The sequence below is a fragment of the Ursus maritimus genome, unplaced genomic scaffold (genome assembly GCF_017311325.1).
Source record: "Ursus maritimus isolate PB19 unplaced genomic scaffold, ASM1731132v1 scaffold_1, whole genome shotgun sequence".
In the NCBI taxonomy this organism is placed as follows: domain Eukaryota; kingdom Metazoa; phylum Chordata; class Mammalia; order Carnivora; family Ursidae; genus Ursus; species Ursus maritimus.
In genome coordinates this window covers 78729932-78744935 of record NW_024423343.1, presented here as the reverse complement: position 1 = coordinate 78744935, position 15004 = coordinate 78729932, and the positions used below count along the sequence as shown (strand labels likewise).

General features: G+C 35.6%; 1 protein-coding gene across 3 annotated transcripts in view; it reads left to right on the top strand.

Moving 5' to 3' along the window:
• The window catches only part of EPC2 (enhancer of polycomb homolog 2), a 117290-nt gene that overhangs the window by 34873 nt on the left and 67413 nt on the right, over positions 1 to 15004 (top strand). For all 3 annotated transcript variants that reach the window (XM_040645137.1, XM_040645133.1, XM_040645142.1), the window contains exon 2: positions 12039 to 12198. In XM_040645137.1, coding sequence (XP_040501071.1) covers positions 12039 to 12198 — 160 coding nt within the window. The remainder of the gene's footprint in view (positions 1 to 12038; positions 12199 to 15004) is intronic.

Below are 15004 nucleotides of genomic sequence, written 5' to 3'. Positions count from 1 at the left end.
TTAAATGGTACCTTTGTCTAAAATTCATTATTTTTGTATATGTGGGCCCGTTTCTAGACTTCTGTATGGTGGTTTTCTGTTGCTTTACATGTTCTTATGCTAGTGACACTGTTCATTAATTTAGCTTTCTGATTTATGATTTAGTTTGTAATCAGATTATATATGTCCTTCAAATTTACTTTTTCAAGGTTATTTTAGCTATTTTTCTTTTGCCTTTCTATATGAATTTTAGAATCAACTTGTCCATTTCTGTTTTAAAAAAAAACACTTGTTGGGGTTTTGATTGAAATTTATTAGAAATTTAGGTAATTTGGAGGAAAATTTTCCCAAGTAAATTTTTTTTAAACAGTCCATGAACACGTTGTATTTCCATTTATGTTGCAGGTTTCACATATAATTTGTTAAGCCTGTCTCTTAAGTATTTAGTAGTTTGATGCTGTTGTAAATGATACTGCTTTTTATTTTCATTTTTTAGTTGTCGATACATGGAAATACAGTTGAGTGTTCAATATGGACTTGTGACTTTGTTAAATTCACTTTAGTTCTAGGAGCTCTGTTGAGATTCCCTAGGATTTTTTCCCTACATGAGCATATCATGTACAGATAATTTTATGTCTTCTTTCCCAGTCCGCATACCTATATTTGTTTTTGTTCCCTTATTGTACTGACTAGAATCTTAGGTGAAATGTGGGTTTGAAGCGGTAACAGACTTCCTGGGCTTGAATTTCATTTCAGGAAGAAAGCATTCAGTCTTTGACCGTAAGTATGGTTGTTAGGTATAGGTTTTCCATGGGCGCCTACTCTTTATCAGCTTGGGGACATTTCTTTCTTTCAAGGAATTTTATGTTATGAATGGGTGTTGAAAAAAGGGTTTTAGGGGCGCCTGGGTGGCTCAGTCATTAAGCGTCTGCCTTTGGCTCAGGGCGTGATCCTGGCATTCCGGGATCGAACCCCACATCAGGCTCCTCCGCTGGAAGCCTGCTTCTTCCTCTCCCACTCCCCCTGCTTGTGTTCCCTCTCTTGCTGTCTGTCTCTCTCTGTCAAATAAATGAATAAAATCTTTAAAAAAAAGAAAAAGAAAAAAGGGTTTTAATTGTCAAAATTCCTAAATTTTTTTATCCTGTTCTTAAAATTGCACTATTTTGAATATTGCACCTCTGTGATATGTTTTAATAAAAACAAGAAACTTTTATCTCTTAGAATGTGCCATAAATTACTGTATCATCACAGTTCTTTGAAGTATATGTTATCTAAGTTTTACACATGAGCTTCAAATCGTTATTTTCCAAAGGAACTTAAAATTTCTTTGTTTTCTGTTCTCTTCATTGTGGATATATGAATATTCATTTCTGGTAAGTGAGGTTTATTTGTTGTTTCTCCTTGTGTACGATTTTGGTTTCTTGTTGATCACATTTATCAAAGTTGCTTGTGTATTTGAGGAGGAGGAGCATTGGATGTTACGTTTTATATATATAGCTACAAGAACTACCTTACTAAATTAGGTCGGTGCTTAGGTCCATGTTTGTTCTTTGTCCACCTCCCTATGCGAAGAGTGGTGTGTTAAAGTTAGTTAATAGTATTGGTGTGTCTTTATCAGTCCTTCCATATACTATAGCGCTTTATGAAAAGGTTGCTGTGTTACTTGATGCATAGATATTCTTAAATATGTATAGGTATCCAAAACTTATAGATACAGCCATTGATGAATGATATGCAGATATTAAAAGCCATTATTGTGAATTGTGGGTTTTGGGTCATACTTAATGCTCTTTGACTTGAACTTTACTTGTCTGGTAATTAGGGTCTGCTTGTCTTTCTTACTGTCTTTCATTACCTGATAAACTTCCATCCATTCCTTTAATTTTACTATTCCTGAGCCACTTTGTTTTTTTGTTTTTGTGGTGTTTTTTGTTTTGTTTTGTTTTTTGGTGTGTTTCTTGTACACAGCATGTAGTTGAGTCTTGGGTTGTGAGACAAGTTGAAAATTTTTTTGTTTTTATAGGTAAGTCCATTGATATTTATTGATATGATTGAATGTATTTGGTCTCAACTCTATTATGATATTTAATAATTTTTTATTTTGTTGTATTGTCTACATTTCTTTTTTTTGCTATTTATAAAAAAGATTTGTTTAAGAGAGAGCACACAAGTGGGGGGAGGGGCAGAGGGAAAGGAAGAGAGAATTCTCAAGCCGACTCCTTGCTGACTGCAGAGCCCAAACAGGGTTCGATCCAGGACCCCCGAGATCATGACCTGAGCTGAAATCAAGAGTCGGCCACTTAAATGACTGAGCCACCCAGGCGCCCCTCTCTTTTTGCTCTTATTTAAAAAATTATATTTTGTATTTGAGAAGGTTTGTATTTTTTTTCTTCTCCCGTTTTTAGTTGCATTATTTCCACTTTGTGTGCAGATGTTTGTACACTAGTCTTTCATCCTTTTCCCATGTTTGAGAGACGTGTGTGTGTGTGTGTGTGTGTGTTTAAGTAAAATCTTACTACTAAACTAAAAGTTTTCCAGTTATCTCTTGGTTGGATGAAGAGTGTGTGTGTGTGTGTGTGTGTGTGTGTGTGTGTGTAAAATTTTATTGGAGTTTACAAGTTATCTCTTGGTTGGATAAAGCCAAGGTGAAGATGGACTGTACGATCCAATATGTAGCCAGTAATCCCTTGTGGCTGTTGAGCCCTTGAAATATGGCTAGTCTGAATTTAGATGTTCCATACAGGTAAAATACACACTAGATTTTATAGACTTGTTATGGGAGAAAAAAATGTAAGTATCTGCATACATTTTTGTATTGATTGTGTGTTGAAATGATAACATTGTAGTTGTGTATATTGGCTTAAATAAAATGTATTATTAAAACTAATTTCACCTGTTCTTTTTTAAGTGTGGCTACTAGAAAATTTAAATATATGGGTCACATGTATGGCTTGCAATGTATTTCTGTTGAACAGTGCTATTCTAGTAGATTTGTCAAAAGTCCCTTATAGAATTACATCCAGCTTAGCTGGATGTAAAATCTTGGTTTATACTTTTCATTCATTGAGGTTTCTCAGAATGTTGCTTCGTTGATATTTTACATAATGTTGTTTTTGAAGTCTGATTTTAGTTTGTTTTTGTTTTTTTTTGCTATTTGACTTATTGCAATAACGTATTATAATAGTACTATTTTACTATTGTTTATTGGAGTCTTTGAGGATTTTTTCATTATTTTTGAAATAGTTTTATTCAAAAATGTGTCAGAATTGGTGGTTGTTTTGGATTACTTTTATCAGATAATTAATAAGCTTTTTGTTTATTGTTGTGGTGAAGAAATCATAACCTGAAGTTTACCATCTGAACTGTTTTTAAGTCCACAATACAATAGTGTTAACTGTATGTACAGTGTTATGAAATAGATACGTAGCACTTTTTCATCTTGGAAAATTGCAGCTATACACATTGAACAACAGCTTCTTTTTTCCTCCTCTCCTAGTCCCTAGCAACCACTGTTCTACTTGCTATTTTTAAGAATTTGACTACTTTAGGGGCGCCTGGTTGGCTCAGTCAGTACAGCATGCGACTCTTGATCTCGGGGTTTGTGAGTTCAAGCCCCACGTTGAGTGTAGAGATTACTTAAAAGTAAAATCTTTTAAAAAAAAGAAAGGATTTGACTACTTTAGGTAACATGTAAGTGAAATCATATAGGATTTATCTTTTTGTGACCAGGACTGGCTTATTTCACTTAGCATAATGTTCTCAAGGTTCATCAGTGTTATAGCATGTGTCAGAATTGCCTTCCTTTTAAGGCTAATACTCCATTAAATGTATATACCACATTTTGTTTATCCCTTCATCTGTCAGTAAACATTTGGATTCCTTCCACCACTGGATATTGTGAATAACCCTACAGCAAACATGGATATGCAAATATCTCTTCTACATCCTGTTTTCAGTTCTTTCGAATATACACATAAAAGTGGGATTGCCAGATCCTGTAGTAGTTCTGTTCCTGTGTTAGAGTCCATGAACGTTTTTGGAGAACTTTTAAGAGTTACTGTGAGCAATTTCCAAGTGTAGGGAGGGTATAGTATTTTTAACTATAGCCACCATACTGTACATTACATCCCCAGAACTTATTAAAATTGTAATTGGAAGTTTGTACCTTTTGACTGCCCTCACCCACCCCCCACCCCCCACCCCACCCTGTAGTATTTGTCTAATCCTGGTATCGGGGTAGTACCTGATATTCATTATTCATTGAGTTCAATTAGTCATTGTTAAATGAATTTGGAATTTTTTCCTTCTCGATTATTTGGCAAGAGCTTGACATATACAGAACACTCCACCCAATAACAGCAGAATACATATTTTTCTCAAGCACACACAGAACATTCTCCAGGATAGATCACATTAGGCCACAAAACAACTTTTATCAAATTTAAGAAGAATGAAATCATACCAAGTATATTTTCCAACCACAGTGGAATAAAACTAGAAATCAACAGCAAAAGGAAAACTGGAAAAGTCACAAATATGTGGAAACTAAACAGCACACTTCTGAACAGAGTGGATCAAGAAAGAAATCACAAGGGAATTTAGAAAATACTGAGACATAATGACACAACATAACAATCTTTTTTAAACTGATAAACTCAGTTGCATAGAAAAGTTCAGATTGTTTACAACTCTTGTTTTATGCTATTAATATCACAAATTAAATCTTTTTACATTTTGTAACATAGTTTTGTATTTATTTTTTTTTTCAAGATATTTGACAGGGATAGAGACAGCCAGCGAGAGAGGGAACACAAGCAGGGGGAGTGGGAGAGGAAGAAGCAGGCTCATAGCAGAAGAGCCTGATGTGGGGCTCGATCCCAGATCGCCGGGATCACGCCCTGAGCCGAAGGCAGACGCTTAACCGCTGTGCCACCCAGGCGCCCCAGTTTTGTATTTAATACTTTTTTTTTTTTTGAAGTTTTATCTATTTGAGAGAGGGAGTGAGAGAGAGCGAGCATGCACGAGAAGGGGGAGGGTCAGAGGGAGAAGCAAACTCCCCACTGAGCAGGGAGCCTGACATGGGACTTGATCCTAGTACTCCAGGATCATGACCTGAGCTGGAGGCAGCCGCTTAACCAACAGAGCCACCCAGGCACCCTTAATACTTACTCTTATGCTTTTATCTTTTAAGTTCTATACCAGAATCAAAAGTGACTTATGCACCACCATTACAGTATTCCAAGAGTCTGTGTTTGTCTATAAATATACCTTTACCAGAGAGTTTTATGTTTTTGAATGTTTTTGTGTTGCTGTCTAGTGTCTTTGTTTCAACTTGAAGGGACTCCCTTTAGCAATTCTTAAAAGACAGGTCTAGTAGAGATGAATTCCCTCATCTTTTGTTTATATGGGTGGTCTTTATCATTTGTCCTTTGTCATTTTTGAAGGACAGTTTTTCCAGGTACAGTATCTTGGTTGGCAGTTTTTTTTCTTCCATTGCTTTGAATTTATCATCCCACTCTTCTGGCTTGTAGTATTTCTGATGAGAAATTGTTGATAATTTTATGGGTGTTCCCTTGTACTTGATGGTTTGCTTTTCTCTTGATGCTTTCAAGATTCTGTCTTTGTCTTTGACTATTGACAGTTTGATTACAATGTGTCTTAGTGTGAGCTTCTTCGAATTCATCTTTTTGATGTTGTTTGAGCTTTTTGAATTTGGATGTCCGTTTCTTCCCTCCGATTTGATTTTCAGCCATTGTTGTTTCAACAAATCCTTTGCTTCTTTCTCTTTTCTCTCTTTGGGGCTTCCATAATGTTTATATTGGTGTGTCAGTAGTATATATAAATCTCTTAGGCTTTCATTTCTTCCCCCTTCTTTGTTCCTCTGACTAAATAATTTCAAATGATTTCTCTGAGTTCACTAATTCTTTCCTCTGCTTGATGAAGTATGCTGTTGAATTCCTCTGGTGGATTTTTCAGTTTGGTTTCTGTAATCTTCAGCTCCAGAATTTCTTTGGTTCTTTTTGATATTTCCTATCTCTTCATTGCTATTCTCATTTTGTTCATGCATCAGGTTCCCTGGTTTCATTTAGCTGCCTATTTATGTTTTTTTTGTAGCACATTGAGCTTTATTAAGATAAATATTTTAAACTTTGTTGTCAAATAATTCACATATCTCCATTTCTTCAGGGTCTTTTTGGGAGATTTATTTTGTTTCTTTGATTGAGTATATTTCCCTGTTTCTTCATGCCCCTTGTTATTTTTTGCTGTAATTTGTGCATTTTTTATTTTATTTTTTAAATTTTTTCTTTCTTTTTTAAGATTTTATTTTGAGAGAGAGAGAGAAAGTGAGAGCACACACGCATGAGAGGGAGTGAGCATGAGTGAGGGAGAGGAGCAGAAGCAGAGAGAGAAGCAAGCTCCCTGCTGAGCAGGGAGCTCAATGGAGGCTCCATCCCATGAGGCTGGGATCATTGACCTGAGCCAAAGGCAGATGCTTAACCTACTGAGCCACCCAGGCGCCCCATTCATTTTATTTTTTCACTTTAAATTTTTTTTAAGTTTATTTATTTACCTTTTTTTCTTTCTTTTTCTTTCTTTTTTTTTTTTTTTTTAATGATCTCTGCACCCAAGGTGGGGCTTGAATCCACACCTCCCAAGATCAAGAGTCACTCTTCCAACTGAGCCAGCTAGGTGCCCCTAATTTATGCATTTTTCCAGAAAAGTCACCTCTCACAGTCTTTAATGAATTGGCTTCATACCTGGAAGACCTCTTCCAGTCGGTCCAGGCAGGGAGTCCAGAAGCCCCTCAGACCTTTTCTGGAGATGCATCTTCTCTGGGCATGTGCACATAATTTCCAAATTAGGGAGTATTATTAGTTTTTCAGGAGTTTGTAATCTTCTGCTCCCTCTGGTGTCTCTCTGCAGTATTATAACTTCGTTGGTGCATCAACAATACTCTCAGTTCTCTCTTGTTCTCTACAGTTCCCAGGCATCCAAAGAATGCCGGCTGGTTCAGTCAGCCCTCTGAGTTAGCTGAGACAGTCCCTTGAGCAGTTTACCCAAAAAGCTGTAATGTTGGATGTACATTCTATTTCTTCCCAAGAGAGAAGCTGTGAGCAGAGTGTTTTCTCCTGACAGCACTGAGCATTGTCACATTGTGCCTGTGCTGGTGAGGGAGGGTTCTTGTGTGCCATCTTGCTACCTTGTGAGCTTTTTTTTAATATGTAGATTCTGATGTATTATTTCCAGACATTTTGGGGGGGTTGTTGTTTTGAATATTCTGTTGCATTGTTTTGTTTTTCTTCTTCAGGGACTCCAATTATATGACTGTCATTCCTTCTTTGTTTTACATCTTATTGTCTTATTGATTTTACTTTCTCTATCTCATTTTCATTCTCTTGGTCATTTGACAACCTTTATGTAATACTTTTTTGTTTGAGTATATTTTGCATTTGGCTACTAGTAACTTCAGTCTTCATCTCTGAGATAATTGTCATTTTCTTTTTTTCCTGAGTTAGTCAGCTCTTTTCATTTTTTTCCTGAGTCTTCTATCCTCCTTCTCTGATCTTAGTTTTTGAGTTTTTGAGTCAAAGATATTTTTCATGTCTCTAAATGCTTCTTTGGCGCATATTTAATTAAGTTCATTCAGTGCATTTTTCTTGAAGTTTTTTTTTTCCATTCCTCTCTCCTGCAGAGTGGAAAGAATTTATCATTACAGGTATAGTGAATCTTTTTAAAATTTTAATAATAACAATAGACTTCTAGGTTTCCTTTGTAAGTTAAAGGTGGTTCACAATTTACTAGTTCTATGGTGCCCTCTCTTGTCTGTGTAGAATGATCTGCTTTTGAGGAATAGGCAAAGAAGGGCTTGTCTCATTTTAGCTGTTCCTAACTAGTGTTTCAAAATCCTCATTATCTTGTTTTCTATAGGATAGATGGGCTCAGTTTTTATCTTTTCCTTCTCTGCAAGGATTCAAAACTTCATCTTTTGATTTTGATCTCCCAGAATTTTGCTATACTCTGTTTTGGGCTGATGGCTCATCTTTCATTCTCTTTGTTATTGTGCCTCTATAAATTTCTTAGTCCTTTATTGGTAAATTTACTATTGTAGGGTGGTGAAGTAGATAAATGTAGGCATTTAGTCTGCTATTGTTAACTGGGGGTTTTGCATGTGAATTTTTAAAATACCAAATGAATCTTTGTGGGGTTTTTGGGGTTTGTTTTTTTTTAATGCAGCCTATCTCAGTTGATAGATTCTGATACCCAACAAGTTGGGCATGAGGTTGGCAAGATGGAAAACAGACATACAAACAAGGATTCAAATTTCATCCCTGTTGATTTCTACCAGTGTGGCCATAGAGCCTTAGTTTACTCTTCCCCAAAAGAAAAAAAAAAATCTGCCCTGCATTCTGCAGGATAGTGCTTGGTACTTGTTATATATGACTAAAAGCCATGAATTATTCAGTTCCTTTTAGTTTGCTTTTAACATTTTATCTCATACTGTTAGGAAAAACAGAAAGCACAGACAATGTAAATATCTAGGAAAACACAAAAATGTTTAGGTATAATACAGTAAGTTTCAAAAGGATATTTCAGAATGTCAGAGTCAAAAGAAGTGACTTTGTGTATATTGGTGGTGAGTCCCTTCATTTAAGATGCAAAGCTTTTATACCGCTTTTTAAACTTAGGAAAGTAATACAGATTTATTACAGAAAATTTGGAAAATACGAGAGAACAGACACACAGAAGAATATAAATAATGCCCACCTAAAAAAATACTTCGTGGTGTATTGTATTCTATATTCTTATAGTCTATTTTCTCTACACACATATTTATATATTTTTATACATATTATTTATATTATAACATGTTATACATTATATTTATGCATGTTATATTTATACAGTTAAGCTAGCCCCCACCCACCTGTCCCTTACCTCAAAAAAGTATCCTAACATCTTTTCAGGTTAGTAGAGGTCTGTGTTGTGTTAGTTTTTACTACTACCTAAGTATATAATTCTCTATTGCTGTTTAGACTTTATGGGTTGTTTGGGGGTTTTTTTGGTGTTATAAACAATGCCAGATAAGCGTTTTATTTAGTCATTTTTTGGCCCTTTGTGTGTTGCCTTTGATGAATTTCCTAAGTGGAGTTGGTAGGTCAAAAGAATGCTGCCTTAATGGAAAACAAAGCAAATAGTGCTTTTGAAAACCAGGTAACCTCACCAGCGTGTAATGCAGCTTGTAACAAGGGATCACCATTATTCCTGCCAACCCTCTGCCCCAATAAAGACAAATGAAAACTCTGGTACCTACTTCCAGGATTTTTTATGTTTGTCACTGGCTATGGTTATTGTATGAAGCACGGGCTTCAAGAAGCTATATCACTGTTGGTTTTTTTCTGAGTTTTTAGGTTGAGGCTGTCTGATAATATGGGAAAGAAAATGATAACTGAGAATTTATTTTTAGAGCTAAATTTGGTCTGTAAATTAAAATGGGGGAGTGTGTCATGATCTGGCTCCTTAATTTCTGGCTGCAGCTCTGTCATCTGCCAGCTGTGTTAACAAGAGAGTTATCTATGATCTATTTTTAAATTTCCTCACATGTAAAATTAAAATAATATTAAATCTTCATCTATTAAAGATGTATTTCGATAATTGGATAACACCTAAAAATGTTTTGTACTTAGGAGAAAGAGAAAGTCCATTATATATCAAAAGAATCTCTTCAGATCAAAATGTGCTACCAGTTAACTCAGTTTCCTCTTGTCACCCATGTTCTAGATTATTAGCATTACAAGACCATGGTTTTTTATTTTTTTTATTTTTTATAGATGTTATTTATTTGAGAGAGAGAGAACGAGAGAGCACAAGTGGAGGGAAGGGGCAGAGGAAGAGGGAAAGCAGACTCCCTGCTGAGCAGGGAGCCTGATGCAGGTCTGGATTCCAGGACCCCGGGTTCATGACCTGAGCCGAAGGCAGACACTTAACCAACTGAGTCACCCGGGTGCCCCCTGGCTTTTTATTTTTAACAGTCCATTCTAGTAAAGATGGAATAGTCAAAGAACACTCAAATCAGAGTCCTGAAATTTGACTGTCTCATGTGTTTATACCATAACTAAGAGCAAATCATTTGTTTCTTGAGTCTCATCTATGATGTAGTATAATATCTATCCTTGTCCCCAAATTTTGAGGAGTTAATAAGCTTGTGATTGTAGATGTATTTTGAGAACTATAAAACGTTATAAAAATGCAAGGTGGCGTTTCATATTGCATCACTGTGTTTGACCAGGAGAGGTGAAATGTCAGCAAGGTAATAGGAAAGTATAGGTTTAAATGATGCTAGAAATTGCTCTTTCAGAGCCTGGCTTTCCTAATTTCTTGATGCTGTTTGTGGCTGTGTTTGATCCTCTCACAATTTTTTAGCTAACTTGAAAGTTTTTTTACTAAAGACTCTTACTAAATGGATGGTAATATTTGTATGGGCAAGTGTATATAGTGCTCCAACTTGGGATCCTATCCTGTGAAGAAAAACATTTCTTCTGGTATTGAAAGTGGAAAAACTAAAATCTAAGCTAGCACCCACCCACCTTTTATCTCAATTGCTTTCCTTTTGTTGAATGTCTCTGAGCTTTTGTCTATTTTGGACAGTTTGTTTTCTCTGCATGGATTGTTAGTTTACTTATTTATTTTTGGTCTTTTGCCTTGCTAAATCTAAATCTCTATCAATCCTGGAAGTTTTAAAGATTTTTTTATTTATTTGAGAGAGAGGGAAAGCGATCACAGAGAGGGAGAGAGAGGGATTACAGAGGGAGAGGGAGAAGCATACTCACTGCTGAGCGGAGAGCCTGATGTGGGACTCGATCCCAGGACCCTGAGATCATGACCTGAGTGGAAGGCAGATGCTCAACCGACTGAGCCACCCAGGTGCCCTGATCCTGAAAGTTTTAGTTTAGATTTTACTTTCTTTGGGTATCTTTATCCTCCTTAGACAGTGTTTTGACCAATTGAGAAGAGACATGCTTGTCAAGTCCAAACGTGATTGCATACTTAGATACCTCTCTTATAGCTAAGTTCCTTAATAGCAGTGTCTCTCATTCACTCTTAGTTTCTGGTGTCTACTAGGTACTCTGAAATGTATTGAAAGAATGACACTGATAAATTCTTAGCCAGTACTCTTTTATCTTTTAGATAAAGAAATTACAGAAGGCCTCTCTGATAAGATGAGACGTGAAGAAATTTCAAAAGCAATCCTTTTGGATATTTAGGAACCTGAAGGAAAGTCAGTGTGGCTACGATAAAGGATGGGTAGGGAGAGGTAGAAGATAAGGTCAGAGAGAAATAAAGCCATATAAGTCAGCGATAATTTTAATCTTTAATCGGAGTATGAAGGGGATCTTTTGGGGAGTGACTGGACCTAATTTGCCTTCTGCAAAGTAAAACTACTTTGTTGAGCATGGTCCCTTGTGGGTCAAGGGAGAAAGTGGGTATTAAGTGGGGAAGACAATGAAAGTTACTAGAATCAGGATGTATTTTATAGGAACTTTTGTTTAACCTTAGTTTAAAAATATTTCTTGCTATGTTATTAATATAGTCTGTTGAACATAATTTTTTCTTTTTTTGAGTTATTCAGTATTTTGTACTGTTGAAGTTTCAGGTGTGTACTTGTAGAAGATAATGAAAACTTGTGACACACTCTTTTCCTGTCATTTGCATATTTTCCCATATTCTGGTATTGGTGACAAACACCTCTATTAATGTGGCAAACAAGGGATCAGTTTTCTTTTGACTGAGATGTTAAATTCTAGTTTGTGAATATGTGTATAATCTTTAAAGAAAATTCTGCTTAATAAAATTATAAACATCTAAGGTGATGCCAGGATGAGCACAAGTATTAAGAGATATCAATGGCAATGTTTTCTATAGTTCTGTGGCAAAGAAACTGTTTATAATTAATTCTTAAAGTCACCTTGCAGTTATTAAACAAAGTAAATTTTAAATAGAATTCTGCATTGTATTAACATTATTAAAACGACTTATGTTGCCTACTTTACATTTTCCAGGAACATCACTTACAACGAGCTATTTCAGCACAGCAAGTATTTAGAGAAAAAAAAGAGAGCATGGTCATTCCAGTTCCTGAGGCAGAGAGCAACGTCAACTATTACAATCGCTTGTACAAAGGAGAGTTTAAACAGCCAAAACAGTTCATTCATATTCAGCGTAAGTTTGTTGATTCATTGTTTTCTGTTTGTAATTTAAATTTGTCAGCAGTGAAAATTCTTTCTCTTTTATGTCCAAAGAGATTTAAATTTTTCAGTGCATATACATTAAGTCATAGAAATGTAAAACGTTAAGGGGTAAAATCTCTCTGTGCTTAACATCTGAACTTGGAAATCATTTTGAGTGTTAGTTGCATTTGGAACATTTGATATTTAGTACAGAATTTTGTGTAGCACTTACACCTTATTATTATACATCTAAAAGTTCATAGATTACTGTACTCAAATTTGAGATTTATATAGCCTAGTGGCTATAATGCTGATTAGCGGTGAATCTTCAGAAAGTTTTTAGAATTAGGTTATACCCCTCTACCATCATCTAATTTTTATAAAATTATATTTCTGCTTCCTTTGATACTCTTATTTTTCTCCCCATTGTTATATTTAATCATGATGTCTTGCCTTAAAACTATTTCACTAAATTATATTTACTACTCCTCCATCACCCTTCCTTACCCTCTTCTAATGTATCTTCTCCACAAAGTCCACTGGCACCAGAGTGGTCTTCCTCAAGTGTCAGTCTGATCTAATTACTCTCTGGCTTAAAATCACACTATTCTTTATTGTCCATAGTAGGAGTTTTCAGGGGTTGGTTCAAACAGATGCTGATGTTTTGGTATGGTGCCTGATTGTATAAGAAAAAGCCTTGGGTAGTTGTTAAAATAGAGATTCCAGAGCTCTGCTTCAGGTCTGAGGTATGTGGCCTGGTAATAAGTATTTCAAAAAGTTCCCCAGGTAATTATGAAACCTCTCCAGATTTAAGACTGTGAGATCGACTGTTTTCCATCAGTTCTACGGTGCACATTTTTTATTGATCATTTTTGAAATGAGATTGCATATAAAATTGCTGTTGTCCTGGGTTCAGGTCTTGTTTATCTAAAGAAAATTTGCGTTTGTTTCTGCCAAGCATCTGGTGACACTTCAACAGGAGACCACTTTAAAGTCTTCAGTGTTTATTTTGTTTGTTTTTAGACCATACTGGTAGCTTTAGTTCAGGCTGCAGACCTGCCTAGAGTTTAGTTCTTAGGGGGAGAGTTTTCCCTCCTCCTTTCAGCTAAGGGCAAGTTGAGAAATGAAGTTCCTTGCTATTCCTTTCTGCATAGCTGGTTTATTTCTTTACCTTACTCTGAGGTTGTTACCACTTGTTAGTGTATCTTTGTGCAGTAGTCTATTAAACTTCTTAATAGACTCCAGCAGAAAGCTTTTTTTTCCCTTATAGTACATAAAGTCATGGTTCACCTTTTAACTGATGGCAGTTTAGATTTGACAGAGTTCAGTAATAGCCAAATTCTCTAGTTTGAATACAAGACCCTTTGTGATTTTTTTTCCCCCCTGTCTATTCTATTAACCTCATTTCCTGTTCTTCCCCTCAGTCTCTTTACCATAGGAACTAATGTAAAATTACTCATGTTTGCCTGGTTGTTTCATATTTCGTACTTGCACGTGCTATTCAAGTCATCTTTCCCCTCCTGTAACTCATTTAAGACCTAAGTCCCCTACGAAGCTTACCCTGACTTTTCTCACTTGACCTCTGTTTTTTAGTCATCTCAGTATCTTTGTACATACTTCTATTAGAGGACTCACCATACCTAGTTGCAATTATTTGTAACCACTTTCTCTCCTTTTAAACTATGAGCTCTTGGGGCAGGGACAGTTTTATTTTCTCTTTGTATCTTTAGGGTAAGCTGCATGGCTTATAGATACACAGTAAATAGTATGTTTGTTGACTGAATCGTTTTTAAATGGCTTTTAAAAAGGCTCTTAGGTATCGGAACCAATTTCCAGAGACACTTCTCTGAAGCATTCAAGAGAAATATGATGTAGAAATTATTTATGTGATTTCTTTCCTCTGTATTAGTTTGTTGAATTTGCCTTGTCTTTGTATTGGGAAGGAGATAGCTGTTCATAATAGGAATTATAAGGATTTTTCAAGCCAAAGTATGTGTGTGTTGTTGTTTTGTATTTTAGTAACAGTGTGGCTAGACATCAGGACCATATATAAAAACCATCCTAGAAAACCAAGAACGTAGAAATTGGGTGTAGTTAGGCCCGTTAGATACTATAAATATTAATCTTGGGTTGGCTTTTAAATTTCACTTCATTCTATTACTGTAGAAGATGGAATAAAAATAATAGAACGTTATTTTAACTTTTTTTTTTAGTCTGTCAGCATATGTATTCTACATACTACATACAATATCTTCCTGCACCTACAAATTTTCGTTGTTTTTTTCTATGTACATTTTAAATTTCTTAGGTTTTAATTTAGTCTGTTGTCATTTTCAATGTCTATTAATTCTATCAAATTGATATTCCACAATTTGCTAACCTCTGTGCCTATTACTAACCTTAAACTTTTCTGTAATAAAATAAATACAGCATGAGATTTTTTTTTTTCCAAGAAAGGGCTTTTCTTTCTAAAGTTTATTTATTTATTTTTAGTAATCTCTATACCCAGGGTGGGGCTTGAACTCACAAACCCATGATCAAGAGTCACTGAGCCAGCCAGGCACCCCTCAAGGAAAGAAGTTTAAACGTTTTTTGACATAACTTCTGAGTTCTTAATATAAGGAATTCCAGAAAATATTGCTCTGGCTTTTTCATTTTGTTCTTTATGTGTTAGATTTGAAAGTATCCCCGTTTGCCTGGCTAGAAAAAGACATTGTTCAATTGCCACCTTAGGGTGACCTACTTCAGGTCCATCCCATTGTTTGCCTGGGCTTTGGCGGAAGCTTCTTTATCAGTCC